This window comes from Saccopteryx bilineata, chromosome 10 (assembly GCF_036850765.1).
Source record: "Saccopteryx bilineata isolate mSacBil1 chromosome 10, mSacBil1_pri_phased_curated, whole genome shotgun sequence".
In the NCBI taxonomy this organism is placed as follows: Eukaryota; Metazoa; Chordata; class Mammalia; order Chiroptera; family Emballonuridae; genus Saccopteryx; species Saccopteryx bilineata.
Window position 1 is genome coordinate 12,026,290 of NC_089499.1, and position 22,779 is coordinate 12,049,068.

General features: G+C 54.6%; 2 protein-coding genes across 6 annotated transcripts in view; one reads left to right on the top strand and one right to left on the bottom strand.

The window, feature by feature from the left end:
• ULK4 (unc-51 like kinase 4) overlaps positions 1 to 11,378 on the top strand; it is a 400,554-nt gene extending 389,176 nt beyond the window's left edge. For both annotated transcript variants that reach the window (XM_066245324.1, XM_066245325.1), the window contains 2 exons: positions 8,947 to 9,032; positions 11,188 to 11,378. In XM_066245324.1, the coding sequence (XP_066101421.1) occupies positions 8,947 to 9,032; positions 11,188 to 11,248 (147 nt within the window). In that variant the 3' untranslated portion in view covers positions 11,249 to 11,378. The remainder of the gene's footprint in view (positions 1 to 8,946; positions 9,033 to 11,187) is intronic.
• Positions 11,379 to 16,089: 4,711 nt separating this feature from the next.
• The window catches only part of CTNNB1 (catenin beta 1), a 34,900-nt gene continuing 28,210 nt past the window's right edge, over positions 16,090 to 22,779 (bottom strand). For 2 of the 4 annotated variants that reach the window (XM_066244370.1, XM_066244373.1), the window contains 7 exons: positions 22,419 to 22,757; positions 22,041 to 22,199; positions 20,573 to 20,692; positions 19,534 to 19,684; positions 19,325 to 19,446; positions 18,276 to 18,336; positions 16,090 to 17,373 (listed from right to left, as the gene is read on the bottom strand). In XM_066244370.1, coding sequence (XP_066100467.1) covers positions 17,165 to 17,373; positions 18,276 to 18,336; positions 19,325 to 19,446; positions 19,534 to 19,684; positions 20,573 to 20,692; positions 22,041 to 22,199; positions 22,419 to 22,757 — 1,161 coding nt within the window. In that variant the 3' untranslated portion in view covers positions 16,090 to 17,164. The remainder of the gene's footprint in view (positions 17,374 to 18,275; positions 18,337 to 19,324; positions 19,447 to 19,533; positions 19,685 to 20,572; positions 20,693 to 22,040; positions 22,200 to 22,418; positions 22,758 to 22,779) is intronic. The other 2 variants (XM_066244372.1, XM_066244371.1) reach the window with 2 other exon arrangements.

Below are 22,779 nucleotides of genomic sequence, written 5' to 3' on the forward strand. Positions count from 1 at the left end.
AGCGGTTCGAGGGCAGGGCGGTCAGAGGGGGCCCTCCTCCTGTTCACGTCCCCTTGGAGCAGAGTGGTTCGAGGGCCAGGGCGGTCAGAGGGGGCCGTCCAGGGACAGGTGTGGCAGCAGCTCAGCTGGAAGAAGTTGGTCCTCCCTTGTCTCTCCAGCAAAGACCTTTCCTCGGTCTCATTGGTCTTTCTGCCTCTGCTCGGGGACGCCTGTAAGAATGTGTGTGCGTGTGAGCTGGGCTTCCTGAAGCCCCGGGACTCACTGACACACTCTCCCTCTACAAGCCCCGAGGTTCTCCTCCATTGCACGCACGCACGCGTGCCCACACGCACAGTGAGTGAGGCTGCTGTCAGACAGACCCCTCGGTCGGACGCAGATGGTGTTTGTAGGGAGGCTGAGATCCGTGTGGTCCGCGCCTGCACCTCCCCTCACACAGCTCCTCACTTCCTGGGCCTCGCGTGCTCACACTCGCCCTGCCACACGCAGTTACTGCCGTGAGCCTCTTCCCTCGTGAGGAGGTGGTTTCAGCAGGTCCCGTGGCTGGCATCCTGGTGCTACTGCGTGGAGATCTGCTGTCTGGTGTTTGCTTTTCTAAGTTCGTGGGTCGGGCCCTCTGGGGGAATCGGTGCGGCCCCGCCCTGCATTTCCCGGAACGTCCCTTGGGCCAACCTCGGTGTAGTCTCACGTCCACAGCAGGTCCACAGTCATCATTCTCTGCCAATTAGAACTGTTTTCTCCTCACTGCCTTTGGACCTGGCCATTGTAGTTAGCCGGATCAGGCCTAAAAGATGTCCCAACCCTGCGATGTTACATTCAGCATTTGAACTTACTGGACTTCAACGGCCAGAAACCAATGAACAGTGTCTAAGCAGCAAGGGATTTCCACTGCCCTGCAGAGAGCTGAGAGAACTGGCCGGCCTCAAAGGAGGAAGGGAGGTGTGGATAATTTCCTTCTAGAAAATAATCCTGTCTTAGGGGTGAAGAGGGACAATGGTCAGACGCTCAGCAGGCCACACCCAGGGCCTCCGGGGTTACGGGGGGGGGGGGCCCACCGGGGCGGCTGGGTCTGGGCAGAGGGCAGGGAGGCGACTGGCTGGGTCGAGGAGCGTGCCAACCCCGGGGGAGGATAGGAAGGTCAAGTGGCGGACGCGAGGCCGTGGGCACGGGGGGTTCCCACTGAGATCCGCTCTCCTGTGCCGCCTGGCAATTCAGACTCTGCTCCCCACCCATTTTCCTTCGCAAATCCGGAATCAAGTGCCCCTCGCTTTGACCCTGGCGCTGGAGGCCGCCGTCTGGGCCGCGTGGGCTCAGCCATTCCCTCGGGGCCGGGCCCTGCCCGTGGCGAACGTCACCCTCCCCTCCCCAGTCAGACCCGTCTGTCTGGGCTCTGTGCGGGGTGCTCCTGCAGCCAGCCCCTTGCGCCCCATTCTCTGCCTCCCCAGTCAGACCCGTCTGTCCGGGCTCTGCGCGGGGTGCTCCTGCAGCCAGCCCCTTGCGCCCCGTTCTCTGCCTCCCCAGTCAGACCCGTCGTCGGGCTCTGCGCGGGGTGCTCCTGCAGCCAGCCCCTTGCGCCCCGTTCTCTGCCTCCCCAGTCAGACCCGTCGTCGGGCTCTGCGCGGGGTGCTCCTGCAGCCAGCCCCTTGCGCCCCGTTCTCTGCCTCCCCAGTCAGACCCGTCGTCGGGCTCTGCGCGGGGTGCTCCTGCAGCCAGCCCCTTGCACCCTGTTCTCTGCCTCTCCTGCCCCAGCCTTCTCCTCCTGGAGGAGCCCCGACATTCGGACGCCGCAGCTCCGGGCCTCCGTGCTGCTGGGTCTGTGGCGAGTCACAGCTGAACCGAGCTTCCAGCGGAGTGTGGCAGAACGCCTCCATCGTGGGCCACCTGGGCTGCCTGGACCAAGGACAATGCTCCTTATGCCCCAACACATTCGGGGCGTCAGTGTGACACCTCTGTCCCTTGCGGAGAGCCTGTGTTCACAGGGGTCTGAGCCAAATCAGAGGAGCCAGGCTTTGTGACTGGGCCAGCCTCGTCTGCAAAACCCCCCTTCCCTAGAGAGGCCCCATGCAGGTTCCCACGGGGACCCCCTCACTCCCGGGTGGTCAGCAGGTGTACTGACAGGAATGAGTCCTTAGGGAACCCTCTAGATTTCTCTGAGATCAGCCCCCCGCTGCCAGCCCTGGTCAGAGCCTCACCTGATGTTGAGGAACACCAGGCTGCTCAGTGGACCAGGGAGATGCGGGCGCCGTGAGGCAGCCAGGTGTGCGGGGAGTCCCCCCTACCCCCCGTCCCACCCGGACCTGCTCAGCGCCCTGCAGAAGACGGGCTGAGCACGTGGCCCGGGAGCAGGGCAGCCCGTGTTAGCTCACTCTCGCTTCAGTCTGAATGGGAAAGGTGAGACCTGGCAGTGGCCGAGGAGTGTCTGGAAGGACCCAGGATGAGCCACAGCAGGCGGGGGGTGGGGGGTGGGGTCCAGTGGCAAGGACGTAGCCTGTCTCGGTCTGCAGTTGGTAGAAATGGCTTTGAAGTAGCATAAAGACCTCAGCTGAAGAGGAGACAAAGTGTATGTTAAGAGAACAAAATAAAGGGGCTGGATGGATAGGTTTATTTTTGAAATTTAAACCCTCTGAAGTAGAGTTGTCATAGTTACCTGCTTGTTTGTGCTTGTATTCATGAGATCTGAAGGCCACGGAATGGAAATCACCCTCCCCTGTGTGGAGTGGTGTCTGCTCTGACAGGCCCCGGGCTGCGCTCCGCCCTGTCTGCCCGGCCGCTCCTCTCCCTGTCCCGGTCCCCTGTCCCCGTCCCTGTCCCTGTCCCAGTCCCTGCCCCTGCCCCTGTCCTGGTCCCTGTCCCTGTCCTGGTCCCTGTCCCCTGTCCCTGCCCCTGTCCTGGTCCCTGTCCCCGTCCCTGTCCCCGTCCCTGTCCCCTGTCCCCTGTCCTGGTCCCTGTCCCTGTCCCCTGTCCCTGTCCCCTGTCCCCTGTCCCCGTCCCTGTCCCAGTCCCTGCCCCTGCCCCTGTCCCAGTCCCTGTCGCTGTCCCCTGTCCCCGATCCCTGTCCCTGGTCCCTGCCCCTGTCCCGTCCCGGTCCCCTGTCCCTGTCCCTGTCCCTGTCCCCGTTCCTGTCCCCGTCCCGGTCCCCGTCCCTGTTCCCTGTCCCCGTCCCGGTCCCTGTCCCTGCCCCAGTCCCTGTCCCTGTCCCAGTCCCTGTCCCTGTCCCCTGTCCCTGTCCCAGTCCCTGTCCCTGTCCCCTGTCCCAGTCCCTGTCCCTGTCCCCTGTCCCTGTCCCTGTCCCCGATCCCTGTCCCTGGTCCCTGCCCCTGTCCCGTCCCGGTCCCCTGTCCCTGTCCCTGTCCCCGTCCCCGTCCCTGTCCCCTGTCCCCTGTCCCCGTCCCGGTCCCTGTCCCTGTCCCCGTCCCTGTCCCGGTCCCCGTCCCTGTCCCCTGTCCCCGTCCCCGTCCCGGTCCCTGTCCCTGCCCCAGTCCCTGTCCCTGCCCCAGTCCCTGTCCCCTGTCCCTGTCCCAGTCCCTGTCCCTGTCCCTGCCCCAGTCCCTGTCCCTGCCCCAGTCCCTGTCCCCTGTCCCAGTCCCTGTCCCTGTCCCCTGGCCGGGCCTGGGCCTGTCCAGGGGCACACGACCACCTCTCTGCCGCACACACTCAGGATCGCGCGATGGAGACCTCTGTGACGACACGCTCCTGTGCCCGGGCCCACGGCCTGCCCACCCTGACTCGGGGGGGCAGCCACCTCGCTCTCCAGCCCCCAGACCGTTTCTACGTAGGGGAGCTCCCCCAGAACAGTCTCTGGGCTTCCAGGGGGCGATGGCGGGACTCCCGTTTGCGAGCTTGCTCCGTGCTGCACCACGATGGGAGGAAACAAGTGCCCGTCGATGTACCCGGTTCTCTGAGGCCTTACGTGAGGTCTGGAGGCACCAGGCCTGGCTCTGTCCCTCAGTGACCGCTCTGTCCCGGACACGCCACTGTCCTTTCTGTCCTTGAAGCTTTGACTATGGGCTGAAGTTGCTGGCAGATGTTGGGTCCCTGCTGTCATCGGGGACATGAGACACTCTTGTTGTTCATTTGCACTTGGGAAGCTGAAGCCCCCCAGACTGTCCCATGGGGGTCATGTGCGAAACCACCACCCCACTGTCCGTGAGCCTGGTGGGAAGTGATCATTCTACAGGACGCGCTCAGAGTTTTGGTCATTCCAAGCGACACGTGCATGCCGATCGACAGGCCACCCTGCTGAAATGACCCGGCAGAAGGCTGAGTAAAGCGACGTCCTTCCTCAAAGCACGTTGTCAGCATTTCCCTCCACCCTCCCTCACGCAGAAGTGGAGGGACTCCCTTTCCCGGTTGATCTTAATGTTAAGCTCCAATTTCCAACTTTTAAATCATTTTTCCTGTACAGACCCCGTGTTTTGAATGATTCCTGTCTACCCAAGTGAGCGGCATGCATTTAGTATAATTCGCGTTTCCGTTCTGATGGATTTTAGCTGTACAGCTCCCAGTCAGATGTCTGAGCAGCAGCACGAGATAATGACTAGCCCTCCACATTCGGTTGACAGATTTTCAACATAAAGCAGAGAAATGGGAGGCAGGCTGACTGTTTGCGGGAAATGGACACCTGCCATTTGAAGTTCTGAAATAATGAAATCCACTCATGGACTCAGAGTTCCAGGAACCTGTGCTCTAGTACCTCACTGCACAATAAAGCTGAGTTTGCTTGTCTGGGCTTACAGGGACGACCGGAGCGCTGGTAATGAAAAGGGGAGCCGCAGGCAGAGGCACTGTGTTTGTACCCCGCGCCAGCCCCGCGTTGCGTTCTTTAGTTTCTGAAAGACTCCCGAGATGCTCTTCCGTGACTACTCTCATCACGGCTGCGGGAAGTTCTCCAGGAGCGGCTTAGCCACAGATCCGGTGTCACCGGGAACGCGTCACCTCTACTCCTTCGTTCCTGCGGTAGGGAGATGTCTCTGTCGAGTCGGAAGAGCAGAGTCTCCGCTCTTGAGCAGCTTGAACAAGAAGGAGGTGGGTGGCTGTGGGGCAGACCCGCAGCCTGGCTTTTAGGAAAGGTTAGATTAGACAGGAGGTCGAAGGCCACCTAGTCTGGTGGAGACAGTGGACCGTTCTAAAGGAAGGCTGGCCTCCGTCTGGGTTTATAGCCTCCAGTGGCCTGACCGGAGACGCACGCAGGGCAGAGGGGATGTTCACGCCTGGGGGTCAGCCATTGCAGAGCCACTCGAAATCCGGATATTTGCAAACTCGACTAATTACAGAAAACTGTAATTGGCCGTAGGACAAAATAATTGAGCAAGGCAGACGGACACTCTTATCTCTCCAGGATCACCCGCATTCCCCTTGACTCGGGGTTCATTCTAAACCCCGCGTCAGACCTGTGTGCCAGGTAACGCGCCCTCCTTACTGCTCTTCCGTTTCCCTGCGGAAGGACGTCCGGTTCCGCTCGCTGTTCAGTGATTAGGAACAAAGCTGCCGTAGACTTCTGTGGACAGGTTTTGTGTGGACGCAAGTGTTCAGTTCACTGGGGCAGGTACCTAAGAGTGGGATCGCTGGGCTGCAGGGCGAGGTTATGTTTAATTTTACGAGAAAGAGCCAAACTGTCTTTCAGAGCGCTGCACTCCTCTGCCTTCCCGCCAGCAGTAAGTGGGAGTTTCTGTCGCCCTGGCCAGCGTTTGTCACTGGCGGTTTTATGAATGTTAGCCTCGCGAACAGGTGTTAATCTGCGTTTCCCTGATGACCTGTGACACTGAGTATCACCTCGTGCGCTCGTCCACCACCCATAGACCTTCTTTGGTGAAGTGTCTGTTCAGATTTTCTGCTTATTTTAAAAATTTGGTAGGTTCTGTCATTGAGCTTTAAGAGTTCCTTCTGTTTAGAAGAACAAAGTTTGTCATACTGATAAAGTCCAATATGTCATTTTTTTTTTTTTCCATTCAGGGATCAGGCTTTAGTGTTGTATCTAAAAACACAGCAACAAACCCAATTCCACGTGGATTGTCTCCCATATTTTCTTCCAGAAGTTTTGTGGTTTCAGGTGTTACATCAGCTCCATCATCCACTCGGGATTATGTCTTCTGTTGGTGTAAGATAGGTGTCTAGGTTCATACATATGAGCATTGACTTGTTCTAGCGCTCTTTGTCCAAAAGGCTGTCTGTCCTTCCTTCACTTGATGATCATCGCACATTTGTGTAAACATGTATTTCTGGGCTCTTGATCCTACTCCATTGGTCTCTGTGTTTGCCAGGGTTACTGTAGCTGTGGAGCACACCTTAAAATCGGGTAATACGGTTCCTCCAACTCTATCCCCCCTTTTCAAAAATGTTTTAGCTATTTAGTTCCTAAGATTTATAGATCCTAATTTTAGAATCAGCTAGTCCATAGCTACAAAAAGTCCTGCTTGGATTTTGATAGGAATTGCTTTAAACCTAGATTTAGGGGAAATTAATATTGTTACTATATTGAATCTTTCAATCCATGAATATAGTATGTCCATCTGTTTAGGTTTATACCTTTGAATTTTGTCAGAATGTACTTTATGACCCAGCATATGGTATATTTTGAAAAATTTCCATATACACTTGAAAATACTATATATCCTGCAGTTATTAGGTGGATTTTTATATCTAGATGTGTAAATTAGGTCAGGTTTGTTAATCTTGTTGTATAGAACTTTTCTGTCCCCTCTGACTTTTATTTGCAGGTCACCAGGAGAGATTGAAAAGTAACCCCATCATAATTATGGATTTGCCTGATTTTCACTTTGGTCCTGTCATGTTTTATGTATTTTGAGGCTATTAGGTGCACTTAGAATTTAGATTTGGCTTTTTTCCACCTAGTTGATTGATCTTTTAATAAATAGATGATGTCCCTTTTTATCTGCAATTATGATCATTACCTTGAAGTCTACTTTGATAGCCTACTATGGTCAAATTGCATAGTTTCCAGCGAATTCTTTGGGCTTTGTTTCTGCCTATATGTACGTCAGTTTCATATGATGCTATTTTGGTTCATTCCTTTGACCACATAATTCTCACTATGTTTTCTATTTGCGCCTTCTGACCAGCCTTGTGAGTGAACGTAATCTTACGACCTCGTTGCAACCTGCTGGGTGATGTTTCTGGAGCTCACAGTCCCACGGTGGGGCGGGTCAGCGCAGTGGGTCTGGGAGTAGCTCAGCGGACCTGTGTGAGGCCCAGTTTTGAGAAAAATCACGTGGGAATCCTCGCTGAAGACCCCTTCAATATAAGCTTGTGCTTTCTTCAGACATAATTGAATTAACAGCCGACATTTTCAAACAGCAGCCGTTTGAACTGCTCCAGTTGGGTGTGATTTCAGAACAATTCACATGCAGCTCTTTTAAAACGCAGCTCTCTGCAGAAAGCACCCCCGATGCAGCTGGACCCGCAGCTGGGCTCCGGCACACGCAGGAACTGGGACGGTGAAGGTGCAGGTTCATCAGGGTCCACATGAAGGTGTAGTCACCCGGGTGCCCTTCCTGTCGCTGTGATTTAGAAATATTCAGCCGCTTCTTGAGAGCTGGGGAGGTGACGATCTAGCCTTGGTTGCTGTGATCAAGTGCAAAGAACAGTTGAGCAGCGAGGCCACCGCGGCCAGCCTGGGCCCAGCTTCCTGGCGGGGCAGCTCAGGCTCCCTGGCCGTGCTGTGCGGGCCCCGTACCCTCACTGAGCCCCCACGCCCCCTGTAGAACACGCTGCGCGCTTCCCTTGCAAGGTGAGGCTGTGGGAAGAGGGAGTGAGAAAATGCACAGGGGACTGCAGAGCCTTGGAGAGTTAGGTGCCGTACAAATGTTTGTTCCGAAGTATTTTTAAAATAACCATCGGAGATAAAAAAAAATAGGATATGAGTGGTGAGTTAAGAGGAGCAAGTGGAATCCTAGAATCCAGGTTCGTTCCTAAAGCTTTCCCTGCCTGGCGGGACATGGACCCGCTTTGTGGAAGGCTGAATGGAAGCCCGGGCTCCGTCAGTGCCCGTCTGCATCCCTTCCTGCCCTAAGAGTTTATGATTCTGCACCCAGGTGCTGTGGACAGGGGTGCAGTCAGCAAGGCCCCCAGGTGAGGGGTCAGTGACCTGGTTTGGTTATGAGTGCTTCTCTCAGGCTCCCCAGATCGCCAGGAACCTAGAATCATGATTCTTTTCTCCATCTAGATGAGGTTGTGGTCCTGGCTGGTTTCTCAGTGGATAGAGCGTCGGCCTGGTGTATGGACATCCTGGGTTTGATCCCTGGTCAGGGCACACAGGAGAAGTGACCATCTGCTTCTCTCTCCCTCTCACTCCCTTTTCTGTCCCTCTCTTTCTCCCCTTCTTTCCCTTCTTTCCCTCTTCTCCTCCTATAGTCAGTGACTTGATTGGTTCAAGCATTGGCCTCAGGTGCTAAAGATAGTCTGGTTGGTCCAAGTGCATCACCATCTGGCACTAAAAATAGCTCAGTTGTGAGCATTGGCCCCAGATGGAGGTTGCTGCCTGGATCCCAGTCAGGGTTCTTGCAAGAGTCTGTCTCACTATCTACCCTCCTGTTACTTAAAAAAAAAAAAAAAAAGGAATGATGTTGTGTTGGGCTCAGAGCCCCCAATGACACATGAGCCCATTGGGTCCTGGCACTGACAACAGTGAAGTTCACTCACTTGTAACTTGGCTTTAAGTAGAAAGTTTAGGCCTCCAGAGCACAAACCCTCCTGAGTGATCCACAAGGGGTACCCCAACCTGACCAGGCACAACCCCAGCCTCAAGTGACCCCCTCATGCTCACCCTCAAGGGTCACCACTGTCTGCCTTGGCCCCAGGGTTAGCACCACCTATGGGCTGGGGCTGGGGGCACGCCCCCCAGGCCCCAGGTAGCCTGAGACACGGGGTGCCCGTCCAATGGGATGAGTCAGGGATGGGCCAGCCAACCGCTGTCTTCTGCCTCCCTTGCAGGTCACCTCCAGCGAGCAGCACCGGGAGAGCCTCAGGCACGCGGGCAGCCTCCTGCAGGCCCTGGCGCGGCTGGCCCCGGCCGAGGGGTGAGTAGGCCCAGGGGGGCCCGTGCAGCCAATGGGCTCAGAAAACCCCTCGCCCAGTGCTTCCTGTCCTCCTGCCTCCCCCCACTCCCTCTGTGCAGGGGCCACCATCTTCCAGTCAGTCATCACCCCCTGAGGACCCTCCTTCGGTCTGTTCCTCTACCCCTGGGGGTCCCCACCCTGCGAATAGGGGTCAGCAGGAGGAGAGAGAAAAGCAGAATGACTTAGCCCCACGGTGGGAAGGGCAGTGTTCCCATCTGCAAGAGTCAGAGGGGAAGCGGGGAGTGGACGATGGATGACCGGTGGGAGATGTGATAAACCCGCTACTCTAGCCAGAGAAATGTCTACACCGGGCGGCTCAGTGCTGGGCGGAGGCTGCTGCTGTGGAATTGTCTTGTGTGGGCTTTGTTCAGATGGCTGAAGGTTTTCTAATGTTCACCAAGGAGTGGCTGGCAGCGTCCCCGGTTCTGGTGTGGCACCGCCGGAGGGTGACGTGCCCTTTGCGTCGCTGGGCCTTCTGGGGCTGCTCTGGTGGGCGGGGGTGGCGGGCGGCATGGCTCCACCAGACCAGCCCGGCTCAGCGGGGAGCAGGCTGGATGCAAAGGCCCTCCCGCTGTCCCTCAGGGCCTTTGCTGCGCGGAGCGGGAACGCACGGCCCTGGCACCTGGGTCCTGACCACCTCCCACTGCGACCGCCTGTCATACAGCCCCCCTCCCCCCATTATTTGGCAATAGCTCTGTGTCTGTGTGGTCAGGAGTGCGCCGTGAGCTGCTTTTACACTCACGGGAGAGGCAGTGCCCGGAGCGCACACGTCTCCGCCAGTGCCCTGGCCAGAGGCCTCGTTCCCACCACCTGGCCCCGGGTCTGGGAAGGGCTGGGGTCGGAACTCGGGTCAGCGGCCTGTAGCACCGGCCTGCCTTCCTGGCCACATCTTTAGAGAGAAAACTTAGAGCCTCCAGAGCAGACTGTGTGACAGCCAGAACCTGAGTGTGAGGGTAGCTGGGCCTGCCAGTCCTCGGCAGCACAGTGTCTGGAACATTCTAGAACGAGGCGCGCAGACCAGGCAGCCCCATCTCCTGGGAGGTGCTCACTCTGAAGGTGGGAGCTGGCATCTGGCGGCCCCGTCATGATGCTGATGCTCCGTGGACTGGGGCTGCAGGGGTTCACGCTCAGGGACATGCACCCCTACCCTTGAGCAGGGTCGCCAGAGGTGGCATAGAGCTTATAGCCTTACGCTTATTTAGCTGTTAGTGCCACGATCAAAGAGAAACCACATGGAGATCAAGAGCAAGTTGTGTGCGGGTATCCGCACTTCTGTCGGCTGCTGTTGTCTGATGTCACTTCCGGTGATGGCCCAGGGGGCTTGACTAGTGACTCAGTGAGTGCAATAGCCCCTCCTTCCTCGGGCCATTGTCCCAGAGTACACGGAGGTGGCCAGAGGTTGTGGTCACAGCCCTGAGCCCAAGCTGCTGTGCCATCCCCACCCTGGACAGAGCAGGGACGTGCGGCCCTGGCACCTGTGTCCTGGCCACCTCCACTGCGACCCCCTTTCATGCAGCCCCCACCCCTGCTTATTTGGCAACTGCTTTCTTTCCATGTAGTGGGGAGTGCGCCATGAACTAATTTTACGCTTCAAGGCTCTCTGCTGTGTCATTCTTTTCTTTGCCAGCGGTCATTCTTTTCTTTGCCAGCGGTTTTTTCCGCACAGGTTTAAATGTGTCTCTATTTGCTCCAGTAACAAAGTTTCCATTTTATGCTCTTAACTGCACATCTACACCCATAAGAAACCCAATGCTCCTGGCTGATTGGCCAGTAAGGGGCCATATGGAGGAGTCCACGTTTGGAGTAGGTCTGGGGTCTTTGGCATTTGGTACAGGCCAGCTGCAGGCAGAGGCCAGGCAGGGCCGGGCCTAGCTGCTGTCTGACTTGCTGTCTGACTCGCACCAGTGCACCTGGCCAAGGAGGTTCAGAGTTTGAGAGTGGCGGGCCAGCTCAGGCCTCACTTCGGGGTGCTGGCAGGGCCAGCTCTGCGCGCACTGGGGCCGTGGCAGCCGGGTTCTCAGCTCACAGCTGGGCCACACGGTCTGTGCCGGGTGCTGCCGAGGGGCAGCCCCGGGAAGGAGGCAGCACCTGACCCTGCCTTTGGTTCTTCTCCCAGTTCATCTGACAGTGTGGTGGCTTCTTTGGCCCTGGAAATCCTCCAAGCTGTTGGACAGTAGGCCAGAAAGCACGAAACACAGGCCTGCCTGTGGCATCGACCCTCAGCTCCGCAAACAAGGTCAGCTCCCAGGCACGCTCGTCACCCACCTGCAGCTGTACTGGGACCTAATAAAGTCAGCTGAACCCAGACTTCCGGCTGAAGCTCTCTCACTAACTCTGGGCCCTACAAACCCGAGAGGAACAGAGCTCCTCCGTTCCCGTGGGACCGTCAGAGCCCCAGGTTTGCCAGCCGGTCTGAGAACGTGCTTTCCCTCCGCGTGTGGGCCACTGTGCGTGCACTAGAGCGTGCAGCAGCCTCCGCCCGGCTGCCGCGTCTGGGCCTCCCGCCTGTCCTGCGGACATAAGGCAGGACCCAGCCTGTTCTGTCGGCCCAACTCCAGGGCGAGCCCGGGGAAGGCTGAGCCTCTGTCTTCTCTCACTTTTGCTGCCTGGCTTTCCTTCATTCCTGGGACAAACCGATTCTAAGAACCTACTAACAGGCACAGGTAGCTAAGTTTGCCTGAAGAAAAGACAAATGCTCCAGGACACTGGCTTCCCTGACGGTCTGCCCTAGATAGGTTGATGGCATTAGGGTAGACTCATCCCCAGCTTCTACCAGTTACCCCGTGTCCTTGAACCCTTTCCAGTTCCGTACACACACACACACACACACATACACACGCCTTCAGAACTCCCTCTGAGAGAATCAAGCTCGTGGAAATATCTGGTGCAGAGAGGTGTGGGACTACAGCACTGAGGAATCGGGACTGGGCAGGAGGAGGGGTCCCAGACAGCTTGGAGCAGGTGAGCAAGCTGACAGCCCCCCTTGGTCGCCGGGCCTCAGTGTCCGATCTGCAAAAGGAGAGCCAGACCAGGTCTAGAGCTGCTACCCGTCCCCAGCTATGGGCCTCGTAAACCCTGCCCCAGGTCTGGGTGGGACTGTCCCATACAGAACGGGTGGGACAGGCAGAAGTGGAAGCCAGGTGGGCACACAGGTCGCCCCGTCTCCGCTGCAGCTCAAGGAGCTGTCCTGCTGTCACCAGCAGCCCCACTTTCCACAGTGAACTGGATAGTCTGCCAGGTTCATTTGACTTCATAATGAAAACAGCAACTTTGTATCCAACTCTATCTAAGCATGTATGTCAGTTGCCTTATTTAATCCCCACCACAACCTGCAGAAGCAGGGCTTCTTAGCTTCGTTTCAGAGATGACAGAGCTGAGGCTCAGCCAGTCCACTTGCGCATTGACCTCAGGACTCTGGCTCCATAGCCCTGTGTCCCCAGTGGGTGTCCAGAGCCCGAGCTGTAAATAGCTGGGTGTAGGAGGGAATCCAGCCGGCAGCAGACAGCTCCCTCTCATCTCTCTTAGCCTACTTACTGCCCACGGTGAGGCCACACACTGGTCCGCTGGGCGGCATGCCCCTGCAGCCCTGGCCTGGCTGGACGGCCTGTGCTTGGGGCAGGGGCGGGGGCGGGCATTTGCCGACGGGGCAGCCAGAGGCTGGGCCTTTACCTCCAGCTGCTTTGTCTCCTGGGTCCAGGGAAGAGGCACAGGTCTCCTGTTTTCCCAGAAAACCTGTTCTCTCCCCTAAATTCAGTTCCTGGGGAACCACCCAAAAATTCCAGGCTTGGGAGTACTCAGGGAAGGTACTTGCCCATTCCCAGTGAGCAGGAAGAAGTCTTTGCTGTTCAAAGTAAGACAGGCAGGATTTAACGTCCCCAAACCTTTTTGTTGAGTGGACCTTTCCTGGCCCTTGGGCCCCACAGCTCTGCCATGTGAGAGGTTCACCTGAGTGGGCAAGGGCAAAAAAATTAAGGTCCCAAACAGTGCTGCTGCCCTGCCAAGCCTTGTCCCCTGGTGTAAGGCTGTGACCTCTTGAAGTCAGGGGAACCTCACCCTTCTCACCAGTGGTAAAGCAAGCACACAGCCCAGTGTAAGCTCAGAGGTGGGGATGGGGGGCAGGCTGGCCGGGCAGGCAGGGCAAGGCCGAGCACGGTACCCTCTCCTGCCTTCCCCACACGAGAAGCTCACAGCCTCGTGCAGCTTCCCAGGCTGGCCCCAGTTCCAAGCAGAGGGGCCCCTTGTCCCCATCAGAGCTCTCGGGATTGACCGTGGTCAGGAGGTCCAGACCCGGGCCCCTACTGGACCCCCTTCCTACCACTTCCAGGTTCCAACCATGTGCTCTCCAACTGGCCACAAGCCATTGGCCGAGCCTCCAGGACGAAGGGTGTCGCTGAAGCTAGCAGGTCGGAGGCAGGGGGGCAGCCAGGAGCACTGGGGCAGCGGGGTGGCCGCCACCTTGCCCTTCATTCACTAACAAGAGGCCTGAAGCACCAAAACCTGTCTCACTCGGCCCCGGAACCGGAGCTCAGCGACTGGCCTGTGAAGGACCACCTGCGGTGCCGGAGGGCAGCGTCCGGCCTGTCTGTGCGCCCGGCTCCTTGTGCTTCCCTTACCACCAGGAGGTTCTCCAGTCCCCGACGAGGCCCCGGGTCAGTTCTGGGAACGCAGGGCAGGCAGTCCGTGCCCAGCAGCACAGCGCCGAAAGCGGGGGCCCGGGTACCTCAGGCTCCTGTCCGCGGTGAGAGGAGCTGGGTCTCCACCCCCCCCCCCCCGCCCCCTCAACAGAGAAACACCACGTAGAAATCCATGATACACGGACAGATGTGGAGAGGGGCTGTGGGGACTCGGCCCTCGGAGGCGTTGTCTGGAGTGGGGTGGGAGCCAGCGTAGCACAAGTTTAGGAGGCCCCATTAGCCTCCAGGTTCAGTGGGGCTGAGAGGAGGGAAGTGTGGGAACAAAGAAGCCACGGCCTAGGACAGGGACCAGGGAGGTGTGGAGTGCCGATGTGAGCCGAAAGAAAGACTGGCTTTACACCCCATTCTGGCCTCTTACTGGAGGCCGGTGGCCCCCACGAGCCCACCAGGGTCTCAGGGTGGGGAGAGGGTGCGACCCCCCCCCCCAGAGTGATGAGAAAAGGAGGCTGTACCCTCCAACCCTTCCATCGTCCTATAACTGCCTGGGTGGTCGTGGCGGGGGGGGGGGGTGTGCGTGACTCACTCAGGGCAAGGAAGGCAGCCGTCTCACCTGCTAGGACAAACAGCTGTCCATCCACCCAGTTCTTTGCTTATGACACCAACCAGCACAACTCAGCTCTTCTGTTTTCATCACAGTAATCAAAACAAGAATGATAAAGCTTGCTTATCTCAAGATCTTTCCCTGTCAAGGATGCCAATCGTCTGATCAAAGTCTCGTGTCTAGAACATGGACTCCAACATGAAAACGCTTCACTCCCCCCGCTCACTGTGGTCATGCAGTGGAGTCCAGTGTCGGTTACACGCCACCATCCTCAGGAACCACTATCCTGATTCCTGACTGCCTTGCTTTTCAGTTTTACCATCCATGGCTGATTTCCTTCAAGTGGCTGGCCCCTTCTTTGGACCAGGGAAGTCCTACAGTAGCACTTCATTCTTCTGATAGGTCTGAGACACAGCCAAACTACTCTGCGAAGCCCTAGCCCTTCACTGCGGGGTGGCCACTCGGTATGAAGGAAGCGGTTACTGGACACATGGGCTTCCAGTGTGGGCTGTCACACAGCCTGCCAGGCCCTACCGGACCTTGAGGCAAAAGAAAAATCATTAATACTGATACTGTTTTTATTTAAAATTGATAGTTTTTTGGTCATGGTATTTTTTCTTCATTAATTTCAATTTTATCCAAATGGCTACCCACCGTGGATCAGAAGCAGCCCTCCTTGAGCACAGAACACTCTTGAGAGCCAGCACGAGTGTGAACAGCTCTCCTGCACCTGCCCGGGGGGTGAAAGTGGAGACTGCACCAGGATGACTGGCTCACCTGGCACACGGCTGGCAGGAGGCCCGTTCTGGGTCTCTCTGATTATGTTCAGATAAACATCTACACTTCAACCACCTTAATTATCAGTTCAAGGTGCAGATGAAGGAATTCCCTTCTCCAAATGAGTCACTTACGTGAAGGTGCTGCAGCTCCGAACCCAAGTAGTTCGTCGTTCATTATTACCCTGGGGAGTCTGGGGTAGGGGTGCCTATGTGGCTTTCAGTTTTGCTCTATGTTGCCCCAAGACTAGATACATGGCTTGGAACTAAAGTGGCCTTTGGTCATTTGGGCAAGATTACACACACGAGCACAGCACGAGGACAGGATGAAGGAATCCTGGCTGTAAGGTCTGTGCTCAAGATCCTTTAGTTGGAGGTGGTAGAATCTCTCTTATACAAGCTCAGAATTAATCAGTGTTCAAGGCTGATCCAATTTTTTTTTTTTTTTTTTTTTTCATTTTTCTGAAGCTGGAAACAGGGAGAGACAGACAGACTCCCGCATGCGCCCGACCGGGATCCACCCGGCACGCCCACCAGGGGCGGTGCTCTGCCCCCCAGGGGGCGATGCTCTGCCCATCCTGGGCGTCGCCATATTGCAACCAGAGCCACTCTAGCGCCTGAGGCAGAGGCCACAGAGCCATGCCCAGCGCCCGGGCCATCTCTGCTCCAATGGAGCCTTGGCTGCGGGAGGGGAAGAGAGAGACAGAGAGGAAAGCGCGGCGGAGGGGTGGAGAAGCAAATGGGCGCTTCTCCTGTGTGCCCTGGCCGGGAATCGAACCCGGGTCCTCCGCACGCTAGGCCGACGCTCTACCGCTGAGCCAACCGGCCAGGGCTGATCCAATTTTTGATGCCATGAATGTAGGGCCGAGTGGTAGGGGACTTTGGCGAACAATCCCATCTAGAGGGGAGGCTCTATTATTTACAACTTAAGTCCATTCGCTGTGAATGTGAATACACTTACTGCCCTCACAAATCACTTACTAACAAGGAAAACAGTGACACAGTCGAATGAATTAAAAGTTTAATTCTGAACCATTTTTATAACTGCATTTTCTCTCAAAGCATTGTATCACAGCAGGTTACACAACTTTGGGATAAAAGGCAACTGGTAAACTGTCCAAAACAAGGTTCCAATAACACCTTACTGATTACCCACCCATACATATCCCAAATAAAGTTTCCGGTCAAAAACAGGAAATAGATCCACCTGCTTATTTTGAGCATATTAAAAAGGAAACTAATTGGACCATTTCTATTTATCTATTTTATACAAAAAGGCTACACAATGTTACACTTTATTCAGATTACAATTAGAGTGATTATGAATTAGTGTTCTACACCATTACTCAATTCTTAAAAATTAGAAATTGCTGTAGCAGTATTCACTATAACTTAACACTACAAGACTTAAAAAACTAACGGTTACTGCAAAAAAAAAAAATTAAAGAGCTACTTCAAAGCAAGCAAAGTCAGTACCATTACAGATATTAAAAAAAAAAAAGATTTTAACAAGCAAGGCTAGAGTTTGATAAATTCCATCTTGTGATCCATTCTTGTGCATTCTTCAATTCTTGAGTCACTCCCAAAATCCATTTGTATTGTTACTCCTCGACCAAAAAGGACCAGAACAAAAAGTTTACTTCAATTGTTCCCATAGGAAACTCAGCTTGGTTAGTGTGTCAGGCACTTTCTGAGATACCAGCCCACCCCTTGAGCCCTCTCAGCACATCTACAGGCCAATCACAATGCAAGTTCAGACAATACAGCTGTATAAAGAGAAAAAGGCTGCTATTAATGTTTAAAACAGCAAATGTTACTCATCTGAGTATTAAGTTGCAAAAGCTGTGGCAAAAAACATTAAAGTTAATAACTTCCACACATGACCACGTAACAACCAGAAATCTGAGAACATTCAAATGTTCTAAGACATCTCCTTTCCGAGTCTGTGTCTGTGTCTGTGGCAGATTTACAAACAGGCCTAACCCACTCCCACCTACCAACCAAGTCTTTCTGAAGCTCTGTAGGCAGAGTAAAAGCATTTTACCCAAATTGGCTTTTTTAACTTCTTACCTAAAGGATGATTTACAGGTCAGTATCAAACCAGGCCAGCTGATTGCTGTCACCCGGAGGCAGCCCATCCATGAGGTCCTGGGCGTGCCCCAGATCTGGGAGCCCATCCACGGGATAGTCAGCACCAGGGTGGTGGCCACCCATCTCGTGCTCCATCATGGGGTCCATACCCAACGCGTCCTGGCCATACCCACCGGAGTGGAAAGAACGATAGCTGGGGTCTAGAAAAGGCAGGGGCGAGAGGAGAAAGACAGAAAGGTGAGCACCGAGGGCAGGGGGGCTGGGGACTGCAAGCCTATTAGCGAGCGCTGCCTCCTGGCCTCTTCACCTTGTAGCTTTCTTCAGCCAAGTCATTACCCAACGCCAGGCCACCCAGGGGACTACGAAGTCTGTTTCCACAAAGTGCAGACATGCAGGTTCTAGCCACACCACCAACCTGCCCTGAACATTTTGCATGTGCCCAGGCAAAGCCTCAGGAGGAGCAGCAGCAGTGTGTGAGACCACCCAGGCACTGAGAAGTCATGAGCAGGACATGAAGGCAACAAGCAAGTCTGCAGATGTAGTCTAGCTGTTGAAAAGTCCGGGTGATAGCAATGAAACCTTTACATGTTTTGTCTTAAGGGATGACATCTGTATGTCTATCAAGGTAAGAAGCTATGGGCTTTAGTGGTTTAATAATCAGGAAAAGAAGATTATGAACTGAAGGTGAATAGTTATGGCTATTCGTGGTCTACCCCATGCTCCATCTCCCTTACCAAGAGTGGTATGATCAAGGTTTTCTAAAAAACTAATTCGATTATGTAACTACCTACCCCAGACCTGAGCTTGGGGACAAAAGTTGACTCCCATTTCCTGGGTGGACTGTAGACCCAAGTGTTATGGATTCTCTGACCTCCATCTCACCACCCCAACCAACACAACGCAGGAGAAAAGGCCAGGCACCTGTGGCACCCTGTACTGCAGAGGCCCAGCAGCCATGGGGTAACCTGTGGGGGCGACACCGTTGCTGACTCTGGAATTTAAGAACTGACTAACTGCTGCCACTATTTCCTGCCAACACCGGCTTCCCAGACAAGCAGGTGAGCTCTTTGCTAGCGCTCATCCGGAACTAGGAGGCACGTACCATCCTGGCGATATCCAAGGGGCTCTCCCTGGGCACCGATGTCGAGTCCAAGGTCAGCAGTCTAGACAAGCAGGGACAAGGCAGAGAAGCAAAATGGAAATTCTCAAAGTGTACTCTTTCAAACATTGCAGAAATACTTAGAAAAATACAAAGTTACTTCAAAATACAGAAGGATACGATACAGATACTTCAAACTCCACCCCTTCCCTTCAAGGTTAACTAGATACCTAGAGAAACATGTTTTCCCATTACACATGGTATTTTCAAAACTCACTAATTTACCCTGTTAGTAAATACACATCAAGTACTCACTAAGTGCTGGCACTGTTCTAGGTGCCAGAGAGACACAGGACACATGACAGGCCACGTGTCCCCTCCCTCCCCCAGCAGGCCGTGTTCCATGCAGGAGGGTCTGCAGCCTGTGTAGAGGCTGTAGGACTGGGACGGGGAGAACTGGCAGCAGCAGCTCTGGCGCCGGGCTGGGGGTGTGCAGAGCTCAAGGTGGCGCGTGGTAAGATTGCCTATTGAACCCCCAACTAACAGTACTCACGGTGGGCAATTCTTTTCCAACTAACTATGTAGGGCTTCTTTCCATTCATCCAACAAATACAACACACTACATATACTATGTACCCATAACTGAAGATTCTAATGTTTTAACGAGTAAATCAACTCTGTACTGTGAACAAATACTAAAATTCACAGAAATTCAAGTATAAAAGTAGATGAAAACTGAGCATTAAGAAACATATCAATAAAATGATTTCCGACTAGCAGTGTTTAGTAGACTGCCTCTCCTTTTACCCTTCTGAACATCTTTCCTCTGCTTGCTTTCCCTCTCCCTCCCTCATGAATTCGAAGGAAAAGCAGTCCATCCGTCCTGAGCAGGCTTTCCAAGCTGTGGCTCCTCAGTTGCTGCACATTAGCATGAAGACTGCACCTTGGAGCCACGGCCGTCAGTCCAGACGGACGTACCCCCAGTGTTCTGAGGGCAGCCACAAGCGCCCTGCCCGCTCCAGCAAACTGCCACCTCCGCTCCCCCTGCCTACCTCGTTCCAGGCCATGGGCTCCGTTCTGAAGAGAGAACTGGTCAGCTCCACGGAGAGCCGCTTCTTATAGTCCTGGGGCTTGTCCTCAGACATGCGGAACAAGACAGCAGCCGCGTACGTTGCTGGGAGGAGGCAGAGAAAGGCCTTCAGGAGCAGTGCCGGCTTCGCTGTCCATCACAGCGACAGGCTCCGGCTCCTGTCCTACTTACCCACACCTTCGTTCCTCGAGTGGAGCAGTTCCGTCAGGGGGGCCGTGGCTCCCTCGGCCTCGATGGCTTCCGCGGCCTCCTTGTCCTGAGCGAGTTCACAGAGGACCCCCGCAGCGACTCTCTGGATATTTTCAATGGGGGAATAAAGCAGCTAAGGAGGAAACACACAAAAGCCTAATTAAATTAAGGCACAGCCAGCACCCCACTGTGGTGCAAACACCCCCATTTGGTGTAAGCAGCCTCTGTACTACTTGTACTAAATCACAGTCACGCCCCGCTTAATGATGGGAGCAGTGGAGAGGCAGGATCTCAGAGGATGGACGCCTGGCCGGGCCACCTCTGGCTGTGCAGTGCAGCCTATGGCCGGGCTCCAGGCCCGCACAGCCCGCTCCTCTACTGACCGCCACGGGGCACCGTCACAGAGAAATACAGGCCTGCTCACGCTGGCATCGCCAAACAGGTGAGTGCTACGACGTCATAGGTGACGGGCTCTGCGGCTCCATCGTAAATCTTGTGGGACCACCACCCCGACAGAAACGCATTTATGCAGCACGTGACTGGAATTACTTTTCCGGAGTGCTTGATTCTGTGGAGCACTGGCTTTCTGGAATGTTCTTAGGCACAAACCCTTTCTTCAGAGACAGCTTTCACTGAGCTAAGACCTGGAAAGCCCAGGGTGGCTGAAGACCTGGGCTCGGGCAGCCCTGCTCAGCTCTTGTTCCCCCAAAACTGAGTGCCCTAATGGGGGGGGTGTCCCTCCCTCTTGAGGCTCCAGGCCCCAGGGTTCCCCCACCGCCCCACAAAATGAGGGCACTGTCATAAAATTAAATGTACTCAGCATCAAGGACCTTGCATGTTGAGAGTATTTTTCATACTTTGGCAGGGGAGCATGGGCAGACTTGTCATTTTATAAATAATAGATAAAAATTAAATGTCAGTGCCCTTATTTCAGTCCCTAATTTTCTGCAAGTTTATCGCTAACATCCTGAAATATCATGGACACATTAAGCCTAGAACAGCTCGCTTAAAACCTGCCTACCTGCACGAACAGCGGAATGGTGTTGAGTCCTCGGATCACGATGCGGTTGTGGACATCCCGAGCCAGGATGTGAAGGGCTCCGGTACAACCCTCAACGATCTCCTCCATGCGGACCCCCTCCTACCAAAAGAAACGGGCCCAATAACTAAGGCGTTCTCCCTCCTAAGTTTTAAACGTGAACTACTGTGAGTAGCAATTACTGAAGCAGTGATTCCCATCATACACCCAGTTTCCCAGAATTTGCAGTTAGCTCGGGAATGGAGGGTCCTGCTGGTTGAATGTCACTGAAAGGGGCCGCACGGCAGCCTGAGTCCACGCGGCACCTCCCCCACACAGAGCTTCCAGGTCCTGAGCCCCCGAGAACCATGTCATGGTGAAGGCACAATGCGCTGGGCGGAAGGGAAACAGAGCCGGTGCAGAGCTGGGGAAGCCGTGCTCACTGTGGGCATCTATCCCTTCCGCAGGCTCCGCTCTTGTATACCTATGTACGTTTGCTGAAAACTCAGCAGCTTTATCAGCAACTACCAAACTTCTATGGAGCTTCCAGCAGAAAACCCACACCCACACCTCACCTCCTCAAACTGTTCAACTGACAGCCTAGATCAGAGAAGGAAGTTAAGCTTTTGCAAAATTTAAGTACTATCTGCTTTCCTTGTGTTTTTTAAAAAGTTTATGATTCTACAACTCTAAAAAACATTTTTTTTATAAGAACATAAAAACTCTTTTCTTCCTAAAGAAGAGATTTAAAATCAAAGGTGCCCTTCGCATTTTATGAAGCCGCCTCATGGACACAGGCCAACACCAAAAATAATGGGCAGAGAAAGCCAAAGCCCTAATGAGCACACACACAAAACAACTACAGGAAGGGGTCCCACAACCGGTCTGGTAAGGTCGCCTGCCTTCTAAAGCGACCTCTTTAAAGAGAAATCTGGAGAAGTTCTGAGGAGTCAGAAGTGTCTTTACTTTTAACGCAGCTAGTTTTAAGACGGCACACTTTGACATCAACGCTTTAGGCTGAGATTATGGGTAAAGGTTGCAAAAACACACTATTCTTAAAATCTCTTGGTATTTTAAAATCTCCTGGAAGAGATAGTAAAAGGCGTGTTAAACACTGGTAGGTAACTCATATTGGAAGGAGAGAAAAGAGGCTCTGAAATCAGACAGACTTGGATTCAAATTACGGCTCCATTACTTCCTAAGACGTGGACCTGGGTGTACATTGAACCAGAAAACCCTGGATGACATGCCCAACCTCACCCCTCCCCGAGGCTGATGACGCAGAGACAGAGGTGCCACTAGGGGCCGCGTCACCTTCCCTGCAGCCCCAGGAGCATGTCAGTTCTGTTGGCCATTAGGAAGCAGCCCTTCAGGCAGGAAAGAATGCAGGTAGCCAGTGATCAGAAAGGTTCAGGATCCTATGGGTTTACGCATCCTTTTTAAACAGGTGTCACTACTGAGATGCACCTACCACGAACTGCTGCTGTGTTCCGCCCATAGATGTGCGACGCTGGGTGTCCTGGTGTGCGCGAACCAACAACTGGACTAGTCGTGGAATGGCACCCTGTTCACGCAAAGGTGCATGATTTGCTGGGCAAAGGGCAAGATTTCGAATCAATCCAACGGTGGCCTGGAGAGAAGAAGGAAGGGGGAAGAACTGGCGTTCAACACAGAATCGCCTTCAGCCTAAATCCCCACCACGCTAACATTCCTGGCATCACCGGAAGGCAGCAGTGACCTCAGACACCGCAGAGCCCCAAGTCACCCCAGCCGTACTTCCTACTGCGGCCATCCAAAAGGTAGAGGTGGCTCGTTTTTAACTCTGCGACCTTCTACTCTGACAACTTACCTTGATCAGAGGCCAGTGGGATGGTGGGTGTAGGAGTTTAACCACAACTGGCAGTCCGTAGTGAAGGCGAACGGCATTCTGGGCCATCTCTGCTTCCTGGTGTCGGCTGGTCAGATGACGAAGAGCACAGATGGCAGGCTCAGTGATGTCCTCCCTGTCACCAGCACGAAGGACAGTACGCACAAGAGCCTCTATCCCACCCACTTGACACACCATCATCTTGTTCTTATAATTGTTGCAAGTGAGATTAGAGAGGATCCCAGCTGCACAGGTGACCACATTTATATCATCTGAGCCCAGCAGCTGAACCAGGGTCCCGAGAAGACCTTCCATCCCTTCCTACGGGGATAAAAACAGGTGC